The 22,241-nt window shown below is 34.2% G+C and overlaps 1 protein-coding gene across 1 annotated transcript; it reads right to left on the minus strand.

Annotated features, from left to right (window-relative positions):
- Nucleotides 1-4,640: 4,640 nt before the first annotated feature.
- LOC146725309 (uncharacterized) lies at nucleotides 4,641-10,156 on the minus strand. The gene is made up of 4 exons (XM_085482115.1): nucleotides 8,123-10,156; nucleotides 7,858-7,929; nucleotides 5,898-7,614; nucleotides 4,641-5,703 (listed from the first exon to the last, which is right to left on the minus strand). The coding sequence occupies exons 1-4, from the start codon at nucleotides 10,154-10,156 to the stop codon at nucleotides 4,673-4,675; spliced, it is 4,854 nt and encodes a 1,617-aa protein (XP_085338241.1). The 3' UTR covers nucleotides 4,641-4,672.
- Nucleotides 10,157-22,241: the final 12,085 nt, after the last annotated feature.

Consider the following 22,241-nt stretch of genomic DNA (forward strand, 5'->3'; position numbering starts at 1 on the left):
CCTCGCTCGCGTGAGTTTTTATATTTCATACGCCGCATTCACGATGTTGTCTATCTTCGACCTGAGAATGTGGGGCGAGAGTCGTTGCCAGAGAGCGAGATTTTGAATTATAACGCCATAATGGTCGTATCCTATTTGCCGCGAGATGGATCATCTAGTAAGTTAATTCCGAGGTGAATCTCTCGTATAATTAGAACGCGCGAGAAGCGAATCTGTATAGAAGAGAAGCGGTGAGGTGGTGCATACATCTCTCCATCGCGTCTCGGTGCAGTAGCGAGTGTGATTCCGAGGTCGAATCGAGGCCGAATTTTCGCCAACTATATCGGTAGATATGACAGGTGGAGCGCGCGAATACAAAGTGACTATTTCCTTCGACGTTATTCGAGATTTCAGTTCCGCGTATTAGCCGCATGTACGTATATATAGAGATATGTACGAGCTCTTTGTATGCCGTTACATATGTGCATATGCAGGGATTCGCTATGTAACGCAGCGTGATGCAGTCGGCGGGAGATTTTGGTATTATACCGGAATGACTACATTTCGAATTTCTCTCTCTTTCTTTTTCTCTTGCGATTGGCTCACGTGTACAGTCAATCGGAGATAAATCAGAAATTCGCGCGCGTGCCTCGACGCATATCGATCGTTACGGTATATACGCCGACTTATTCTGCGTTGCAAGGCAACCTGTTGATGTTTCGCGCGCCGTTAAAATCGCGATCGGCCACAATAGGCGGCAGATATAGGATCGATTTAACGACAATGCGATAGCAAAAATATCGCGCGGCGATATATATGCAACGATATGTCGCGCCCGCGGATTGTGTTCGCGGATTACGTTGACGCGTTTCGTGGACGTGCGCCCTATAGGTATATGCCTGTTACTTTGACAAATATGTCGAGAATTCCCATATCTAAACATTATGCTCACCGGTGAAAAGCAGCGCGGGTGCACACGTGTGCGGGAAACATCAGCCGGGATTGACGTAATGTCGTAGAGACTGGTTAGCTGCCTCTTGTCGACAATAACTCAGGATTTCCCGACCTAGGACATACGTCTTTACGCGTGAATGCATACAAATGCGCGAACAGGGGATAACATATGAATGCTAATATTCAGAAAGCCGCGGATCGATTCGATTAATTCGCGCTGAGCGTAAATAAAATGACACTATAATAATAATTAATTAATGATTCGCTATTAAGCAGTCATTGTGCGTTGATAAACGTGTCATTTGGTTTATTGGAAATATTTGTCACAATAAAAGTTTAGAATTTCAGACGTATCAAATATCTTTCTTAAATATTTATTCAACTGCGAGTTATTATTACGCTTCTACGAATTATTATATGGAATGTTTTTCTCTCGCAATCTTGAGCATTTTCATCGCGCTTATAAATGCAAAATTATTGAAACGAAACTTTGCCAACTAATACTTTATTATAAATGTTTCCGCCGCGTAATGTGCGTAATTTATGATAGACCGTGAGAAATAATTAGCAATTTAAGTCTATCCCTTAGTTATCTGGGCGATACGCCAGTATTTACAAGTCACTTCGTTTCTATCACCAACTCATTTGTTTTACGTTTATTTTCGTTTTACGATATATTTGAATGCTTTTGCACGTTACGATATATTTTTGTCATTTTGAATTATCTTTATCTTTACACGGAAAGAACTTTTTCTTAAAATAAAAACGTAGATATTTGAGAATCGCCAGATAGAATTTAAAAAAGAAAAACTCTTCTCTCATAATTCGTCTAAGAGTTTTGACGTGTTGTCAAATCGACACTATATTCGTTCTTGACATCTTAAAATTATAATTTTATTTTTATTTTCACAAATCACTCGATTAGGACTCAAAGAAGGGTCGAAACGTTGTGATTTAATTTATAATGTTTGCCAGTACGGTCGAGAGAAGAGTTTTTCTTTTTTCTTAAAATTTATCCTGAAAATCCTGGTAATCGTGCGACAATATGGTACTGAAAGAATCTTATAAGAGTTTCTCTGATTAATATTTACCACAAAAAAATAGTAAAATTTACTATGTACATAGTAATATTTTCATTGTGCTAAATATTAATCAGAGAAACTTATAAGATTCTTCCACTACCATATTGTCGCGCGATTACTATGATTTTCAGGGTAAATTCTCAGAGAAAATTCTCTCTGTGTACGTGCTCTGATATTTTTATTACTTTGAATCAGCTTTACGTTGCCAAATTATTTCTCTTTTTTATTATTTTGATCACAAATCAACTCTATAGGTGTAGACGAATTGCACATGTAAGGCACAATCTCACGATCAATCATATTCGCGTTTTCTTGTTTCTTTTTGTTAAAAGTTTATTACTACTTGTTGCCCAACGGGGACTTCATGTTAAGTGAAGCTTCTGGGACCAAATGGTCCTTCTCGCCTTTATTTCAGTCATCGTATTACGCATAGCGACAGGCAGGAATAAAAAAAGTATAAAAGAAGCGACGGAAGATTTTACAGCGATGTCTCTCGGGAGCTCTCGGGTCTAGCATAATGCAAGTTACCCTTACCGTAACTCATTTTCTAAATATATGTATATACATTTCATCGAAACTAGATATGATAAGAATCTTGCGTGACGATTACGCTAATATTATGTCATATTTTACATATTATATGTATAACCTGTTTGACAATTATATGATTAAAATAATCGTGGAGATTAAATTAAAAGCATTGGCGTTCTGAGAACCTATATTCTATTGTTTTGTGAGATAAATGAGATAGATAATGAAATTGCTATCAGCGATTTATAATATGAGATATTAATTTAGGCATCTACGTAGTTTAATACGATGATTGAAGTTTGTTAATTATCGTAATTAATTCAAAAATCGTCTGGAGACGGTGCCGGAAAAGTTGAGCTTTGCCGTCACAGTATTAATTCTGTAATATGAACAGAAATGTAATGTGTGAATAGATATGAAGTTGGAATGAGATTTATGAATATTCATGACTGAGATAATTTGATAAAAATTCTTATTTAGTATTCTACTATAAACATTGCAAATTATGCACGCACACACACATATAGATGTCACGCGCTTATATCATTTTTTGCGGATGTTTTTTAATACAATTTTTCAAAGTTTAAACATCTCTCGTGAATTTTTTAATGTAAACAGTGGAGAAAAAAGGGAAATGTAGAATGAAGAGCAAAAAGCAAAATGTATTTAAGGGCGAGATTTTTCTAACGCAACAACAGATTGTCACGTCATCGTGTTCGTAAAAATCAAAGTTCAATCCTGAAAAAAATAATCAGCTTATTGGCAATTTAGGCCAGTTTAGGCGTGTTACATTTTGCTAAAATAACTTTAGAATTTTTTTTTTAAACTAGAGCCGTACACAGATCCACATGGTCTGTTGCGTCGCTCGATACGGTAAATACGTTGGTATGCCAGCGTATGTTTTCAACGCCATTTTCAGACCTTATCTACCTAAAAAGTCGCCCACACAGAGCGGTAGCAGGAGCGGTTGGCGTTCCCGTAGGAGCGTCACGACGGCGGGCGCCTCCGGCGGGCACCAGCACCACGTGATCGCTAGTGCCGCCGCGACGGCGCAGGCTAGGATGCAGGCCGAGCAGGGTAGCATCGGCGAACTACGTGGTTATCACAACCTGCGTTCCCGCAGGCACACCTTGGCCAACGTACGGTGAGTGTCACGATTTTTCTCCTCAATTTTTATTCCGATCAAACGTCTCGATCAAGGTAGCAAACATATGTCGGAAGATGTCATCTGACATGAGAGAGGTGTATTTCGAGGTGATTTTTAAATATCTTTTTTATCAAATCAAAATCGTTCTTCGAAAAATACGTATTACAGCAAAATCAATCTTGCGTCTGTATATGTATAACTACTAATTTATTTTTTATGCGAATGGTGAATTGCCCCAAAAAATTTTAAATCACATTTCACATATATATATATATATATATATATATAGATGAAGCAATTACTTATTTCGAATTTGATATATATTTCGTCATATCATGTATATGTTAAAAAAAAATAAATAAATATGTATATCAGATTTTATTTATTGTGTGTATGTATGTTGTAATACAGCAATGCAGTAAATAATGCAAGCAATGCAAAATTAAAAGCATTGAAAAAGCATTCGTTAATACAATGGAATTATTCGTATAGCATTGTAAGAATTATATCATCGAGAATAATCTCTTCTTTATTCTCTTTTTTAATTCACGTTATTTCAATCAGAAATCTAACGTGAGAAATTATTATTTATACATTTCGATTAAATTCTATAGAAACAGTTTTTCTTTTTTTTATTGATTTCGTTGTTAGTTACTTTTTTATTTCCCCTTTTTTATTATTATAAATATTAAAACATTAAATATTACGTTATAGCTATCACGTATATAGCAATAGTAATATTTAATAATATATTATAATATAATATAATATAAGTTTATTTTTTTATAATTTGTGATAAATTTTTTATATTGCAATACATTTATTATTTTAATATTATATTGTTAAGTGAATAACATTTCATTAACAATAAATATATTATAAGATATTAAGATACTTTACTCTCAAATGTTTTATCGTACGAATCATACATGTTGTGTGTTTTATAATGAATGGAATAATAATAATTATGTGAGAGCTTTTAATCCGCGCAATAACAGTTTCCTTTTCTAATTGGCTCTGTGCTAGTTTTCTCTAACTTGTAACAAATGCAACTTGGGGATAATGGCTCTACAAATTTTTCTGGATTCTCTAAAATTGATTGCAAATTATCTCTTTTCTTTTGTTCAATTAAATTAGTCTTCCGCTTAGGCATTTTGGATAAGTAACCCTGATCTTTTTTCTCGATCTCCCTTTTTCGCGATGCCGAGCGACCCGATTTATCGATCGACAACGCGTAACCGCAGCTTTCCTGATCGCGAGAAATCTTTTCGACGATTTTCTCGATGCGATGCTTTTCGTGCGGCATCCTGCCCTGGATTTGCGCTTTACAATCAGGACACAATCTATCGTACGATATTGGGCGATCGATTTTAGGAGGACTAAATATACGCTTGATCGCAGCTACCGCCGGAGGCATTGCAGTTTTCGCATCAATCTGCGGTCGAACCTTCAATCTAGGTTTCGTCGACGATGGCGTCGAGATTTTACCGCACTGGCAACAGTTGCAGACCAACTTTTCCGTTTCGTCGGATCTCCCGCCATAATTAATCGTTCTAATCTCGCGTTCTGCGTTCGATCGCGCTAACCCGGCGGCGATCTTTATAGATCGTAAAAGTTCATCTGTGGTCACTCTCGCGCGTTCTCTTTCATCCCTTACAACTCGGTCGTGGCTAACGTGGCTCGTTTTATCCGTCTGTGATCCGGTGCTGGCGGTCGTGACGGTCGATTGGTCCTTTAAGCGTTTGCGCCAGAACATTTTTCGGCCGGTTATTTCAGGACGCTCGTCGGCGATTTCGGTGCTCGATGGTGCTTTTAACTCGGCCGCTTTTAAATATTCACTAATAACAAGTAACGGCAACGTACGGAATGTTTTAGGGGCGGAAACCGGTTGCGTGCTTACTTGTACGATCTCGGTTTCTACGATTTCGGTTTGCACGATTTTCGTTTGCTCGATCTCGGTTTGAGCGACATTCGTTTGCATGATTTCTAAGCGTTGCGCGGTCTCGACTGCTGGTTTTGGTTGCTGCAAGTGAAGAAGAAATGTATATTCAAAATATTTGGTAGCTATCATTAATAAATCAAATGTTCCAGAACAAGATAGGAAATTGCGAGTATATTGGAAGTGGTATTATTATTTATAGAATTTATCAAAATGAAATGAAAGAAGGTAGAATGATTTTTACTAACCGTACAACATTCTGTACATGGTAATTTCATCGGAGGTACAATCTGCAACAGTTCTTTTTCTTTTATTTGCGCTATAATTAAGTATGGCTGCGCCAATAATCGGGTATCGATTGGTATTGTTGGCGTTTCTATTTCGTCTGGTTTTATTTCAGCAACTTTTGGTTTAATCTTGACGAATTCTGGCTTTTTTTCTTCGACTGGTTCTCTTTCCTTTTTGTCTTCTATTAGTTTTGCGGGTAATGCAATTTTCGCCAATATTTCCTCTTTCTCTATTGACTCTGGTATTTTTTCTCTTTCTCTTTCTTCGAATAATTTGATGGGCGGTATAACTTTTTTTGGTATTTCTTTAATTTCTTCGTCTTTTTTCATTTCTGCTTCGAGCACAGGTTGTTTTATCATTTTGATTTCTTCTATCTCTTCTATTTCTTTTTGTATTATTGGTTCTGTTACTGGTTGGATTTCAATCTCTTTTTTTGTTATTATTTCTTCAATAGATTCTTTACTTATTTCAATTTCTGTGTCCGTAATCATTGGTACTTCTTTGCTTTCAATTTCTTTTTGTATTGTATCTATTATTGATGGTTCTTCAATTTCGACTTTTTTTTCTATTATCGCGTTTAAAGTTAATAATTCTTCCGTTCCATTCACAATTGGTGGAGCTTCTTCAATTATAATTTTTTCTCTTACTATGTCTGAAACCGGTTCTTCTTTAATATCTACGATTGGAAGTTTGCTAGGTTCGATTTTTTCTCCCTCAATTAAATCTACGGTTGGTGAAACTATATCTGCCATAATTTTTATTTCTGTTACATCTATTATTGGTAATGCTTCCTCTACATCTTGTTCTATTTCTGTTATTTTTACAACAGGCGGGACTTCTAAAATTTTCTTCGTTTCTACAATTCCCGCATTTTGCGTTTCTTCTCTGTCTGCTATTTCGTCAACTTGTGGGATTTCTTTCAATTTTTCCACGTCTTTTGCATACTTACTTTCATCAATTTCTTCTGACATTGGTAATATTTTATTTATTCTTACTTCTTCTACTATTACTTTTTCTTTTTCTGTTACTGCTTCTTTTACTAGTACGTCTTCTACTTTTTTTTCATTTCTTTTTACGTAATCGGATATGATTTCTTCTTCCTTTTCTATTTTCCCAACTATCAATGTTTCTTTTTTATCTGTAGAATTAATTTTTTTATCATTTACCATTTCAATTGTTAACTTCTTATCTATTAAATCTTCGAATGTCGCGTCTTCTTTAACTTGAGATATTTCTATTTCTTTTGTATCATGTACGATTTCCTTGACTTGTGTTTCTTTTTTAATTTCTGTTTTTTCTATTTCTATTTTATGCGATACAGGCTCAATCGACGGGACGCTTTTTAAATCTTCCTTGACGGGAATTGTAGGAGACTGAAAGAAATTTTCTATTGAAACTGCCGTAGAAGGCTCCATATCAACTGATATTTTCTCTTTCGTATTAGATAATTCAGCTACCGGTTTCATCGGAGCTTTTATTTCCACTGATATTTCTTCAGAGCGAGGAGATGGTATTGATTCATTTTTTGTCGGTGGTTCCATTTTTTTGTCCTTCGGTACTATTAATTCGTTTTGCAATTTAGTTTCAATTATTAGTCCTTCTTTCACTTTTAGTTCATTTTCCTCAATCACCTTTTCCTGCTTATTTTCTACGATTGTTATTATGTGTTTCTCTTCCACTTTTTTAGGTCTTATCTGAGAATATATATAATTAGATTTCTAATAAATGTTGTATATAGCTTAAATTAATATTATACTGCAATTAATTTATTCTCAAATTTTTGCAAATTCTTTTAATCTTTAATTGTTAAATAATTTGCTAAAACTTTTATTGCGTGTTTATATTTATTTAATTATGTTTTTTATATATCGCACACATTTATTCACATTTATTATTATCATTTGTGAATTACAAATCTCATTACCCTAATCTCTTACCCCGACATGAGCACCAACTTGTTCGATTAAGATATCAGCATCTTTTTTCACTATGTGACAGTCAGGATGTTTCTAAATATAAAACAGAATATATGTATTATTAATATTAATATTAAGAAAAGGAAATATTGCATTTATTACATTACATTTTATATATGTAATATATTAACGTATATACAAACGTAACATATTACTAATGCACAATTTCTGTATATTTATATAATTGCAATATTTCTTTATTTAAATTATAATACAAATTGTATACCGCTGCTGACGTGCGAATTGTATTAATCATGTCGATCCACAATAGAATCGTATCTCGTTGTATAACGATGTCCTGGTCGGTGTCGATCTTTTTTACTTCCAGCGCTTTAACGTCATTCGGTATTGTTATCGGCTTATCATCCTCAATTTCTTGAATTTCCTGACGCGTTACGATTTCTCTAACAGGCACCTCCATAGCTTCTATAATCTGTTCTTTTGCTTTGGTGACAATTTTCTCTTCAATTTCGATTTTCGAAATGTCATTCGCTTTTTCTTCTTTTTTCTCGGTATCATCTACGTCGTCCGCTCCTTCTACTAATTCTTCTCGAAATTGCCTCTCACGTTCCTCCTCATCCGCGACTAATTTTTCATCAGGTTTCTTCGGAGGACCCACGCCCAACACAATCAATTCCTCATCTGTCATGCCAGTAGGCGAGGCTACCACGTCGTTGCACGCGAAATCAGGCGCGCACGGCACACCATCCTCATACAGTTCTTCTAACGAACCTAACTTGCTTAAGTATTCCCGAACTTTTTTTAATCTCCGTTGCTCGTAAGCGAAATCTTCCGGTCGAACTACACTTTCCGCGTCCTCGATTTGCACGAGATCCGCCGGACGATCGACCGCAAGATCAGCCAAGTCGGGTTTAACCGAGACGTATTTGTCATTCCCGACGAGAGCAACTTCTGCGCCGGCATCGATCAAGTCGATCCTCGCCAACGTTTCCTCGTCCACAACCTCGACTCTTGCCAACGCTTTTTCGTCCACCGTTTCCACTCTCGCCAGAACTTCGCCGTCCTCCACCGTCGCAATATCGTCCACTCTACCGATAGGCCGGTGCACAACTTTAGCCTTTACCATGACTACTTTATCCGTGACTTTTGCGAAGTCGTCGTCGCGACCGATCGTAGCTTCGACTTTCTCGATAGTTAGAAATTTCTCGAGCTCCGATCTACATGCGGCCAACCTAGCTCGGCACTTTTCCAGAGCGTCTTCCAGCTCGCATACGCGATCCGCCATTTGTTGATTCGCCGCGATCTTCATGTCGAGTTGCTCTTGCAACGCGTTTGTCGCGTCGCCTTCCATCTTCGACCAAAGCTCGCCGGCTTGCTGAAGCGTTCTCATGTAAGCTTCTTCGCGGCGTTCCAGTTCGGCGATGCCTCGCTTTATAATTATTTCTTCCTCCGCTAATTGCTGCAGCTTCTCCAGACACTGAATATCCTCGGATTCAATAGACGTTACACTGGGGACTCTGTCGAGCCATCTCTTTTTGCACTGTGTATCGCCGCACTCGCCGTATTGACACGATTCGTCCGTCTCCATCGTCTTTTTCTCTATCGCGTCTCGCAGCGCCTTGGCTTCCTCGTTTAACTTTTCTATCGCGTCTTTTTGATCCTCTTGAATCCTTCTAGCTTCCTCGAGTTTTTCTTTTCTCTGCTCTAACGTTGCAAGTTTTTCCGACCAAAGACTTCGCGCTTCCTCCGTTTTCTTTAACGCCAATTTTCTTTCAGCCTCGACCTCTCGCACCCTGCAATCATAATGGCAGCTCGGCGTGCTACGACAAGAGAGTTCTCTCGTGTCTTTAAATTGTTTTTCGAGAATACGTCTCATCTTGCAGACAGGCGCACCCTGCGACATTTTACAGATATTCCACACCATCACCGCCGACATCGAACATTCAAGCATGTCCAGACGTTCTCGCAAATCTCCTTCCATCTTTTCCAATTCCTCTTTACGTTGCTCTCGTTTGCCGATTATGTCGCAGAAAGGACGTTGATTCACACGTTTACCGATTATTTCCACGTTCTTGATTTTCTCCGGATTTTTAATCTCGCGTTTTGATGCTTCGTGGTCTTCTTGAAGGGAATACATCTTGTCGAGCTGATCGACAGAGATGATCGTGTCTTCTTCATGTTCCCAAACCAATTTGTCTTCTCTCTCGATGTCACTGACTTCCTTAGAATGAGATTCTGGCGTAGTCGTCTTTTTTAATATTCCATTATTCTCTTTCACTATTTCTCTTCGAGAATTCATTTCTTTCATTGGGAAATTTTCCTTCACCGATATAACTTTGATTGCAAGATCTTTGATTCAACGAAAGAGTCGTTACTGATGCACTTTCTTCGATAATATGCTCTGACGAACTTTTTTTAGTAGATCTTCGTTTCTATTTTATTTTAGATCATCCAGCTAAAGATTTAATGAATCCTCGAAATATTTGAGTATGCCGCGAATTTAATCTGTTTATCAAAATGTAGGTTAATTTATTTGTCATTATATTTTTCAAAAAATAACCTATCAACGTAATAAAACATATAATTGTAATTGCAAAAATTTATATTTGCAATTATAAAATATACATCTATTTGTACAGTTTGGTTGCCATTTCGGTTTAAATTTGATTATACGATTAGCAATTTTACGCGAAATAATATCGAAATAATGTTTTATTTTCACGATTATTTCCGTGTTAAAAGTGTATGGAGTTAAAAATATATTCATTAATTCATGTTGGAGGATTTTATGATTTCAAACGCGCTACCTGGCCAATTACGTGCTCTTGCGTCGTCGTACACGTACATTATCTTTGTGAAATCATGTGTCACGACTTAATATACGAGATACGCTTAGCACTCCTTGTTCTCATGCGCGAATTACGCATCATATTTTCGTCGAAAATTCACCATCAATTTTGGATAGGTTCCAACGCGGTCAGATTCTGTCGGCGGATTACCACAAATCGTTTATGAGATTTGTCACATGGTATGCGATTACAGCTTTTCGATATCCCTCTATCATAAATCTCGGTCATCGTCCGATACGAATATATCTACATATCTATTAGCTATCTATAGCTATCTTGAGCAGAGCACCGACACGAGATACTAATTAAGATCACATTACATTATTCAATGTTTTCGTTAAAGTGAGATTTATTTTTCGTATTTATTATCGGATATTCTATCTCTCACCGAACTATTTTTGTAATATGCTTCATTTAACTCTTATATGCTTCAACTTTGCTTTATTTATTTATTCATTTATTTATTTAAACCGTTGTAAAATTATACAAGTATTTATATCATAACGTTTTATAATATTTTAGTAGTGCATATATGTTTAATATGTTAACTTATTAAAATAACTCATCGTTAACAAATCATATCAAAAACATCGATTGAGAATGCTATAATTTACAGAAAAAATTGTACATCTTTAGATTATAACTTATTTTGATATAATTGAAAAATATAGTTTATATTTTACTATCTCTTAATTCGAGAAATAGAGATAGTTTTCATATTTAATGAAACTTTTCAAGATAGTTTGCCCAGACAAACTTGTCAAGATGAGAAACGCGCTTGAAATGATTTATGAGTAAATCGAAGATTGTTAAAGTTTTATAATATTTCAATTTAATTCTTATTTTCCAACGTTGAATAGATTATCACGCTAAAACTATACTTTTTATATTAATGCATATTGTAAATTATTACAAAATCAGGATTTTCTGTAAATTTGTAGAACTTGCTGTTAATGGATTTCTTTTAATATTTGTATTAAATAATTTAATTAACTTTGATTTTACATTCTAATGAATTTTCTTTGTAATTTAAAAATGTTCTTCAATATATATTTTGAATAATTTTTTCACTAATTATTGTTAACTATTTAATTGAAATAAAATGTACAGTTATTAATATTATACAATATTATGGACAGATTAAAATGTACTATATGTACAAATTATTTTATTTTACGAATAATAATAATATATAATATTTTAATATCGTATTTGAAAGAAAGTATACAACAACAAAAAAATAACTGAATCTGCATTAAATTATAATTTGAAATTTTTAATAGCTGAAATGATTGGATGTCGTTATCAATCTGAATATGTATTATATAATACTTTTATTAGCGATTATATATAACATAATAGTTTTGAATCTTATTTGAACAAAACGATGCAAAAATGTCAAATACCCGACAATAGGTTCGAGATATTGAACCAACGTGGCAAATCTTTACTTAACGGAACCTACTTATCTGTGTTGAATAATACGAGCTTTGCGCGATGTATCAACCTTTTTAGCCTAAAGTACACATCGATTTTTACCCCGTTATGAGAGTGGCGCAGAATAGCGTTCAAGGATAACCCTGAATAAATCCGGAAAAGATCACTATATATCGCTGGTTTTATCAGGCAAAAATCCATCTAAATAACGGGTTGACTTTACCTAGCTACTCTCGATTTTCTCTGACGCACTCTCTCTGTCTCTTTCTCTGTCCTCTCTCTCTTTCTCTCTCTCTTTCTCTGACCTCCCCTGCGTCCTTCACAAAATCAATAGCGGTGTGCCGAGCTTATCTTACGCTAGAGGAAAAGCAAAATTTGATACGATCGAAACCGCGGATGAAAGAATGCAAAGTTCTCTTACTCACCTACGAAAGCACCTTACTCGATTTTTGACCCAATAAAACTTTTTCTAAGAGCCAATGTAATTTCATTCGATTAACACAAAGTTTCAATTGATCCTGAACTTTGGGGACTGTGCTTTTTCAATCTAAAGAAAGATTTTCGCGATTAATCGCCGCCTGGCACGCTCAATGCCCGAGGAACTTCATAAACTGCGTTAAGCGCTCGCGGAAACTTCACCGAACTGCGTGGAATATTCTGAGAATATACCTGCGAATTATGCTCGTTTAGCCGTACGAAGTACCAATGACTTGAATTTCAGTGAATTTCGGTAAATTGAGTTTTAGGCACGCAGATTCATAGTTCTAAATTTTCCCGACTTCAACTTAAGCATTTCGAACTATTTATACATATATATCTGTCTTTAATATTATGTTATAGTTCAAAATATTCTATCTTGCATTAGTAGAGATAATTACTATGTGCACTGAAATGTAATTATAGAAGAATACCGGGAATATAATTTAAATGTTTAAATGAAGTTTTGACTTGTCTCCCTGTTTTATGATATTTGCTCTTTATTGTGCGCATTGCTTTTGGATACATTTAGTTTTTTTCCGATAAAAATTTTATCAACTGAATGTATCACCATCAAATTTTTAATCGATTTTATTTCCATTCAAGTTTGATCAGTTTTTTGATTTCCCCGGAGAATCACGCATCAAAAACATGTATTGGCATTCTATAAAACTGGAAAAGATTTTCGTGACAAATTTAAAGTACACAAGGCTACTAGATATATATAAATTTCTGCAAATAAATTTTCTCATTAAAGCTCTTTTTAAGTACATTTTACACAATATTAATAATTAAGCTATTATTTACGGATGAGATTAATTTATATTAAATTATAAAAAATGTTTGTGGTGTATTTAAAGAAAAATGTGAAAGAATATTAAATGATTTTTCTATTAAAAATTTATTTTTAATATAAATTATACATTTTATTTCAAAATTATAATCACAAAATGCTCGATATTAAAAACGTAAAATGGCTTATGCGATGCTTTTGATGTAAATTTTCGCATGATAAACATGATTTTCAAATTTGTAGAATTTGCATCTGAAGGGAAAACGTGTCTTATATGTTTCATATTCATATGCATGTCTAACATAATATGTAGCGTCGAGTATAGAGAATATATCGAGGCATTTCAATTCTCGAGAGCTGAAAATTCTTTTGGTCGTTTGAATGTAGTTGAATCTCTCTCTCTTTTTCTCTCTCTCTCGGAAGTACCAGACTTTTTTCTCGTTTTGTTTTCAACAATAGATGCGAGATACAAAGGTAGGATCCGATTATTCAAATAATTCTGTCTTAGACAGAATACTGTTGACTGCGGCGAGAGAACCGACCCTTTTTTCTTCAACTCCTTAACGAGTTTTCCAGTCCTTGAAGTCGACGTACAATTTTTTAATGATCAAACTATCGCGATATTTTAGCAGATATGTTTCCACGTTTCCGTCTTTATGAACTGGCCTCATTCAGTCATTTAATTAAGTGTCCAAATTTTTTTTCATTTTATCATATATTCGAGAAAACTTTGCAGTACAATAATATAATTTTAGATAATATCACAAAATACTTATTTACTCTTTTCTTATTTTAATTTTTCTTATTTTAAAATTTAAGCAATGATTAATGCTTGCCTGACATTTAAAAACATAGCATCAACTCATTTATTAATTTTAAATTTTTAATAATCGCTTCAAAGCCGTGAAATTAATTAAAAAATAAGATTTTCTTTGTCTTAAAGTTTAATTTTTCATCATTTTTCTTATTTATTATTCAACATAACAGTCAATTATATTTCCAATTTATCAAAGAAAAAAATCTCTGCTCACTGATTCGTACATTTTATCGATTGCCAGTATGAAATAAATCACTTCAACATAGAAATGTATGTTACTATAGCATGGAGATCGCACAATTCTCGTTGCTTTGTATAAGCGTTTTTTCGATCCAATGCTTTGAATTGATACCTTCCGAAAAATTTCTTGCAGCTATAGACTATAGAATTCCAGAATTTCGTTTATTTAAATAATCCCTTATGACGTTCATTGGCAAAACGATAGTCATTCCAAAACGGAAATAAACCAACATCGGCGTTGAAAATTCGACTTGTCGACTTTTCATTGGTATTTTGATTGGAAAATTCTTGAGATTGCTTTTATGTAACCAACTAAACTTAAGAAATTGGATTGGATTGATTATAAACAATGCTCATTTTAAGATATGTCTCTCTTCTTTCTCTTTCTCTCTCTCTTTTAAAATTTGATACAATCGCTCTTTAATAATATTTAATAAAATTTTACGAAATACATTTATGAGAATAAGTGTACGAGTTAAAGATTATACGATGTAATATTAATTACGTAATATTCGTTTATTTTTATCCTATCTATGAATTGAAGTAACTCGTGTTACTTCGTCTCAGCGTCTATTTTTCGTCTTCGCTTCAGTGACTGTAGATCAAATCTGCTGTCACGTTCGAAATCCCAGATGGGACTACCTATAAGAAAAAATAAGATATCTTTTTCCAATAATTTGAGGAGAAAAGTTTCAGTATCTCTCGATGTGAGATGTAACTATTTCGAATAATCGATTAAAATATTATGTAATCGTTTAATGTTTAAATTATGTAATACAACTTGGTTATTAATTTTATTCGTATATATGTATGTATATGCGATTGTGTGTTATTTTGAACGAAGAATTCAACAGCTAACATTTTCTGATAAATGTGCAAGAGTGGAATAAGTACGGGTCATAATGTTGCATATCATACTCTACCGACTAACTATAATTCTTTAACAATTCATGATAACGTAGTATCGCAACTTAACCGGGACATTCATCTGATCTACGCGACATCACGCCATAGTGTGGACCTAGAAAGTTCTGTGTACTCATTCTCATATACTAGAACAGTACTGTTTTCCATCATATTCCATATTGTACATGCTGCGATGTTAGTTCTCGGTAAACTTGCACATTTGTAATTCCAATACGTATACGATGCAAAGTCGAGATTTTAAAGTGAATTTTATTCGTTGAACCTCTTGAATATCTTAATTTATGGTAACTTTGAAAATTATGTTAGAAATTAGAAATATGAAAATTATAAATAAATAGGAAACATTGAAAAATACAGCAATAATGAGATATAAATTATATAATTGTTTCTTTACAACGATTTATTATAAAAATGTGCACGTGTATAAAATTAGGATCTATCTAGGAATATATATGTATATAGATAATATACTATATACATCATATATGTAATATTAGCATTACAAACCAATTTTCAATTTAGGAACGAAACGGTCCATAGAATCTACGTAATATTCATAACTTTTCACGGATGCACTGTAAATATGACATGTAATATATTCGACAGAGTCCGGTGGACAAGTAACGCATGTGCGCACATAATTAATTCGTTAGATCGAAATATTTAATATTACCATCGTAGAGCGGTAATTCTTGAAATTTTCGCTAAGGAAAGATTGACTCCAGTCCAAGTATAAATTCGTCAAAGCAGCCATTATTGAATTCTGGTTTCTAGGCCGCGTTGCATATAAATATGGACAGATATATATATATATATATACATATTCTACATAAATTTCTCGTTTCCCCTTATTTTATAAAGATTAGCTGACAGTCGATGATTAAGGATGCGCGGAACCAATCTTGCGAGGATTGATTACGTCATTATAATATGACGTCATTAAGAACGCGTCGGCTTATATAAGGTTTTTCGGAATCCTATGTCGACTCGACAAATTTTGCTGGATAACTGGTAAGCGAGACACTACGAGTATGTGTGCGATTCCGGAATCGTATCTCGTGTTTGCAGCAGCTCGGCCGCGTATAATGACGCAGAAGTGCATCGACGCGATTCCGTTCTCTTAAAGTATGTAGGTTAGACATGACGTCATGACCCGCCTTGTGACGTACACCCTCGAGTGAAATATGCAGCGATGCACTCGAGCATCCCTCGTATCCTCGCGGTCATTGGCACCTACCACAATGAATCGCCGAGGCCAAAGCGATGTCAGCAGGTAGTGAGCTTTAAAGCTCAAATTCATCCGCTCTCTTTCCCTCTTCTCTCTCCATCTCTCTCTTTGTCTCGTATGTATTCTAACTCTCCTTGCAGCGCACGTACAAGTTTGTCCTCTGATGTAGAGGCACTTTTACACGCTCGTTCGCCACCGGTCGGCAAATTGTATTTCAAATCGTGGAGATTGTTCTTTTTTTTTTTTTTTTTTTTACATTGTCCCGTTTTCCATAACCCTTGCATTATAAGGTCGAACGTAATTTTTTTTTCTCGGGGTAATTCTGTCGATTTGACATATTAATTACTTGATCATAAAAAACATTGTTTAGTAATCGTAATTAACAGGCAATGTTTTTTCTTGAAAGGGATAATTTCTCAAGTATCAACTTTGACATTTATTTTAAACTGAATTTATATACGCATATAAATGTGAATATATCTATAATAAACGGTTTACATGTTATTAACATAGTATAATTAGTAATATCGATTACTGACCGTTTATTCTTTTAATGAGAGAAAATGGTCAGTTTTATATTATATCAGACGATATGAAACATCATCTGCGTGCTAAGTTCCACACACTTTCCATTTACGTTATCGATTACTATATAGTCACGTAATAAAAACAGCGAGCGAAGAGACGATGCTCAATACTTTATGAAATTTCACCGACGTGACGACCTGCAGTATTGACGAACATTCTATTTCTATTTTTACTTCATATTGAAATATACTATGCGGAATGTTGAAATTATTATCTGTCGCATATCATATATATTATATATATTTTTATATATTTTTTTTTCGTATTTAATAAAAACAATTTTGATGGTTTTAACGCGCGTAAGCTCTCTACGTTATCCCAGTATCTTGATCGATAAATAATCGTTTATTGTTTTTCGAAACACTTTTCGCGACAAAACTAATTTAGAAATTGGATTTTTGACCAATAACGATTACCGGTCCGGTTGCAATCTCCGCGATAACGTTCAGTCGATATTGTACCTGGCCTTCGCGTTCGATCGCGTTTCGTTACTCTCTCGAGCGTAAAATACGCGATTGTGCGCCGTTCGTGCGAATGAACGTGTTAGAAGGCGCTTCCGCCTCCAGGGCTTTTTACTTTCGTATAAGAGTTCACCATTTTTCCGACGATGCTCTCTTTTTGCCACTAAAGTATCTTTGCTATAAATTGTTTAAGTTGAACGTTTTATCGCAAATCATATATGTAATATGCGATAATTAATTTCTTTTACATCTATTATACGGGGAATATTGAAATAAAATTATATGCGCAAGTTTTTTGTATTCTTTAATTCAAAATACGTATTTAACGCGTGTTTTTCAAAGTGAGCGATTCATTATTGCAATAATGTAACGGATATAATATTGAGGCTGAAGAATATTAATAATGTACTTTACGTAAATAATTAATTTCTTTTACATTTATTATACGGGAAATATTGAAATAAAATTATATGCGCAAGTTTTTTGTATTCTTTAATTCAAAATACGTATTTAACGCCGTGTTTTTCAAAGTGAGCGATTCATTATTGCAATAATATAACGGATATTATATTGAGGTTGAAGAACATTAATAATGCACTTATGTAATAAAGAGCGCTTATTTGCCTTTTCTATGTGTATAATATATCTGTCTAATGAACTTTATATCGTTCGTTCGAAACGTAGATAAGCGCGTGATCCCTGGTGACGTGTCTGGAATGCCCGAGTTGAGATGAAGTTGTTGAGAAATTCCTACGGGTACACTTCGTTATTACCGTGTAGCTATGTAATATTCCAAGTCCCGGTAATCATCGTGCTCGCGCTGTTCGATAGTTCCGTACAATTATCGTAACACGCGTTGTTACGGTCATATGTTGTGACGTTTACATGCGCGATCGTTACATTCGATAAAGTAGAAGGTGGCACCAAGCTTATTATCCAAGCTCCTTTCTTGTCAAACTGTCGATCGCGAATACGTCGAGTCGAGAAAAATATCGCGACGTACACCGAAAAATAAGTATTTATTATTTCAATACTGTCAAATGAATTATTTATTCGAAACTAATAATATTGATTTGATATGAAAAATATTTATTTGATATAAGAAAATCCTTTTTCAAAACAAATAAAATATTTATTTCAAATAAATGATTTATTTGGGAGTAATCAAACAAATGTTTATTAATTTAGTTTTTTCTTATTAGTGTAGAAAAAAATTTGTTAGAAATTGTTCCGATTATTTTGACTTACTTTCAAATGTAATGAATATTTTTTTCTGTAATTGTAAAAGTTAACATTCTTTTTTACTGTATTATACATATATATATATATATATATGTGTATGTATAATACAGAATGTACGGATGCGAATTGTCTATAGGTGCAGTCACAGATTGCAAATACGATTATCTCTAGACTCCTCCAATATAATGTTTAATTAACTCTCCGAGTGCCAACTTAAACGTTGAAAATACATCGAATAATACGAGCGTCGTTGATCGTGTTTAGAGGCTAACTGATTTTCGATCCTGTCTTTGTAGCAAACAGAGATCCGTATGAACAATATCAGAACTAACGTCGCCTATTTAACTGGTCTATTGTACTTCAACTCAAACTGAGAATACATCGAATAATGTGCTTCGTCGCGCACGTTCAGAGACTAAGTGATTTTCGACAATGCCTTCACATAAAACAGAGATTTGTGTCAGACATGAGCATCACAGAGAAGTGATGATGAATTTAGAGAATATGTGGAAAAATCGGAAAGTTTAATTAAGTTCTATTCGATTCAGATTAAATTAAAGCAGCATATATATTCAAAGATATATATTTGTAGTTGTTCGCGCGATAAAAATTTCTCATTTATATGTATATCTGTATATACATATGTATATTTGCATATATAAACGAGGGATTTTTATTTTTTATTTTTTATTTTCATAAATATCGCTACTTTAGCTTGTTGATGAATTGATCGGCACGTATATTATGGTTCATAAACTGATGTTAGTAATTACTAAAACAGTAATATTATAAGATACATATATTATGCATATATTTTCATATGTTTAATATATTATAAAATTCTCAAAATTATAATAAAACAGAAAAGATTCTCTTTATCTTTATATTTGTTATTTACATGTGAGAAACATCATATTGAGAAACAACTCGCATTTAAAAAAAATACAGAATTTGAGTCAGTTGCTTTTTGAGAAAATGTCTAAGAATTGAACGTAAATATTACGGCGCATTCTATTTATGTACGATTGTGATATGATTGTATCCAGTCATGCAAGATACAACGCCATCGAATAAAACTCGCGATATAATAACGTTTTATTGGTATTACTCCTGTTTTATAGGCACAATCATTTTCCCACGGGACATTTAAAGTACGCAGCTTTTACCATTTTGCAATCAGCATTTCATTTCATATCAAACTTTAAAAATATCGAGTTTAATTGAGGCAGCAATTATATATATATTTAAATAAAGTGACATCGATCGAGTTTTTAAATTAAAATGGAGAATTTTAATATTGAAAAAATAAGTTCTCGTTTATTATTTAACAGCTGTGTAATTAAATTAGCGTCTCGGTTTCAGTTTTATATTAAAAATATTTTTATAAAATTTATTTTAGATGATCCTGTATATTTTAAGCACGTTTCAGATACAATCAATGAGAGAAAATGGACAATTTAATATCCTAGTAATTGAATATATCCGGTGATATAGATATTAGGCATAGCGCTGGCTCCATAAAATTAACGATAATACGTATTAAGCAGCCATCGCCATAATTTATTTATCTCTTCGTGTCAGTCATAAGAACAATATCGTCTTATTTATGCCTTGTGTATATTTAGCACTAATCTTCCGAAATTATATCTATTTATATGACTTTCGACTTAATATGTTTTTGTGGATAAACTATTTTTATATAAATATAATAAGCCAACAAATCAAGTAGTTTTTGGAATACATAAAGAAAACTGTATACTGCACGGTTAATATATTTGATTTTACAAACGTAATTTTATTTTATATTAATGAATCGCATTACGTTGCTGTTTTATTTTATACACACGTAATATTTCAAGAGTATAATTTATCTTACTAATCCTTTAAGCATCTTAATACCTTTTTACTTTATCCAAAAAAAATGCATCCAACTCTTCAAATATTCGGGCTGAGGGATTTTACGTCGTGTAAAAAAAGTGTTGCAGAATTAATTCCATCCGCCTGTCAAACATTTCTTAAAACTACATGAAGGAATCGATTCCGTGGTCGATTCGATAGTCACTAGGACGGTTAAGCGAATCACAGAAAATTGAATCAGCTGGCGCGAAATCACGCTGATCGAATGTAATGTTCGATGTGACCTGATTGCAGGATATATCCTCGTAGGTAACTTAACCTGCTCGAGAGGGTGCACGCTTATATCGCTAATGTTTATTACTTGACGTCACCTACCACCCTCCGACGAACGAGAAGGTCTCTCCTGGTCGGAAGGTGGGAACAGGCATGTTGTGTTCGCAGGTTCGTTCGTTCGTTCGTCTGTCCGTCCATCCGTCCTTTCGTTAGTTCGTTCGAGGTAACGGTGATAGGGGAAGTTGGTCGCCATGGCTACCATGGAGGGGTTTCGATGAAGGTTTGGGGGATCGATGCCGCCAGTAGCGTAGCATCAGGTGGCTTGAGGTCGCTCCGGTTTTCAACCCCTTCCGGCGGAGGCGTCCAACAAGTGGGGCTCTTCGGGTAGGGTGGTGGCTCTGTTCGCGACCAGCTGGATATATCGCGCGACGTATAGGTCGGGAATCCTTCCTAGTCTTCTTAGAACAGCATGACCCCGGTTACGTACGATTACACTCGGCGCACTTTCGCGGATGGCTGAATATTTCGGTGACATTTGTCCAAGGAACGCGAGTTGTTCGAGTCGATGCCATTTATATTTGAGTCCATTATTATTATGCCAGCAATTGAGATTTTTTTTTAAGTTTTTAACGATGAGTTAGTTGGAAAGCCTTGGAAGTTTTAATAGGTTCGATCAATTTGAGATGTTTCAAAAAAATAATTTTGGATTAATTTTAAAATAGGATTTATTAAATAATTCCGACACTGTCAGAAATGTTTTATATATATACTTTGAATTAATGGCAAGATATGATAATATGATAATGATAAGCCATTATAATGGTTGAAGAGGCTTAATTAAATCATGAATCGTTTTTCGCGAAATTATGGGTCGTGCTTTCAAATTTAATTTACCGCTTGATACTTTTCGTATTACTGCGGGTAATTATTTTTTCCCCTGCGAAAGAAACACCCTCGGTGGATTATAGCAATAAGCTAATAATCCGACGTAATTGCGTTGCGCGTTAAAAGTATACTGTATAATATATTATATAAATATGTCATTATAATAATACACATTTAAATCATTATTCAAGGGGAGCAAAAATTTAATAACATTCTTTTCGTAAAATATTGTATGTTTTTCCTTCAAAATAACCGATGTTTTTTTTCTCAAACTCGATAAATAGTAACTATAATATAATATTATATAATA

The sequence above is a fragment of the Nylanderia fulva genome, unplaced genomic scaffold, assembly GCF_048542155.1.
Source record: "Nylanderia fulva isolate GAGA-0341 unplaced genomic scaffold, ASM4854215v1 Scaffold1, whole genome shotgun sequence".
NCBI classification, from domain to species: domain Eukaryota; kingdom Metazoa; phylum Arthropoda; class Insecta; order Hymenoptera; family Formicidae; genus Nylanderia; species Nylanderia fulva.

Excerpts from the sequence above, each read along its gene's own strand:
- LOC146725309 (XM_085482115.1), bottom strand. The coding sequence starts at position 10,156 with ATGAATTCTCGAAGAGAAATAGTGAAAGAGAATAATGGAATATTAAAA. Across the intron at positions 7,930-8,122 it reads CAATTCGCACGTCAGCAGCG|AAACATCCTGACTGTCACAT; the intron begins GTATACAATTTG and ends TTTTATATTTAG. Across the intron at positions 7,615-7,857 it reads AAGTTGGTGCTCATGTCGGG|ATAAGACCTAAAAAAGTGGA; the intron begins GTAAGAGATTAG and ends ATATATTCTCAG.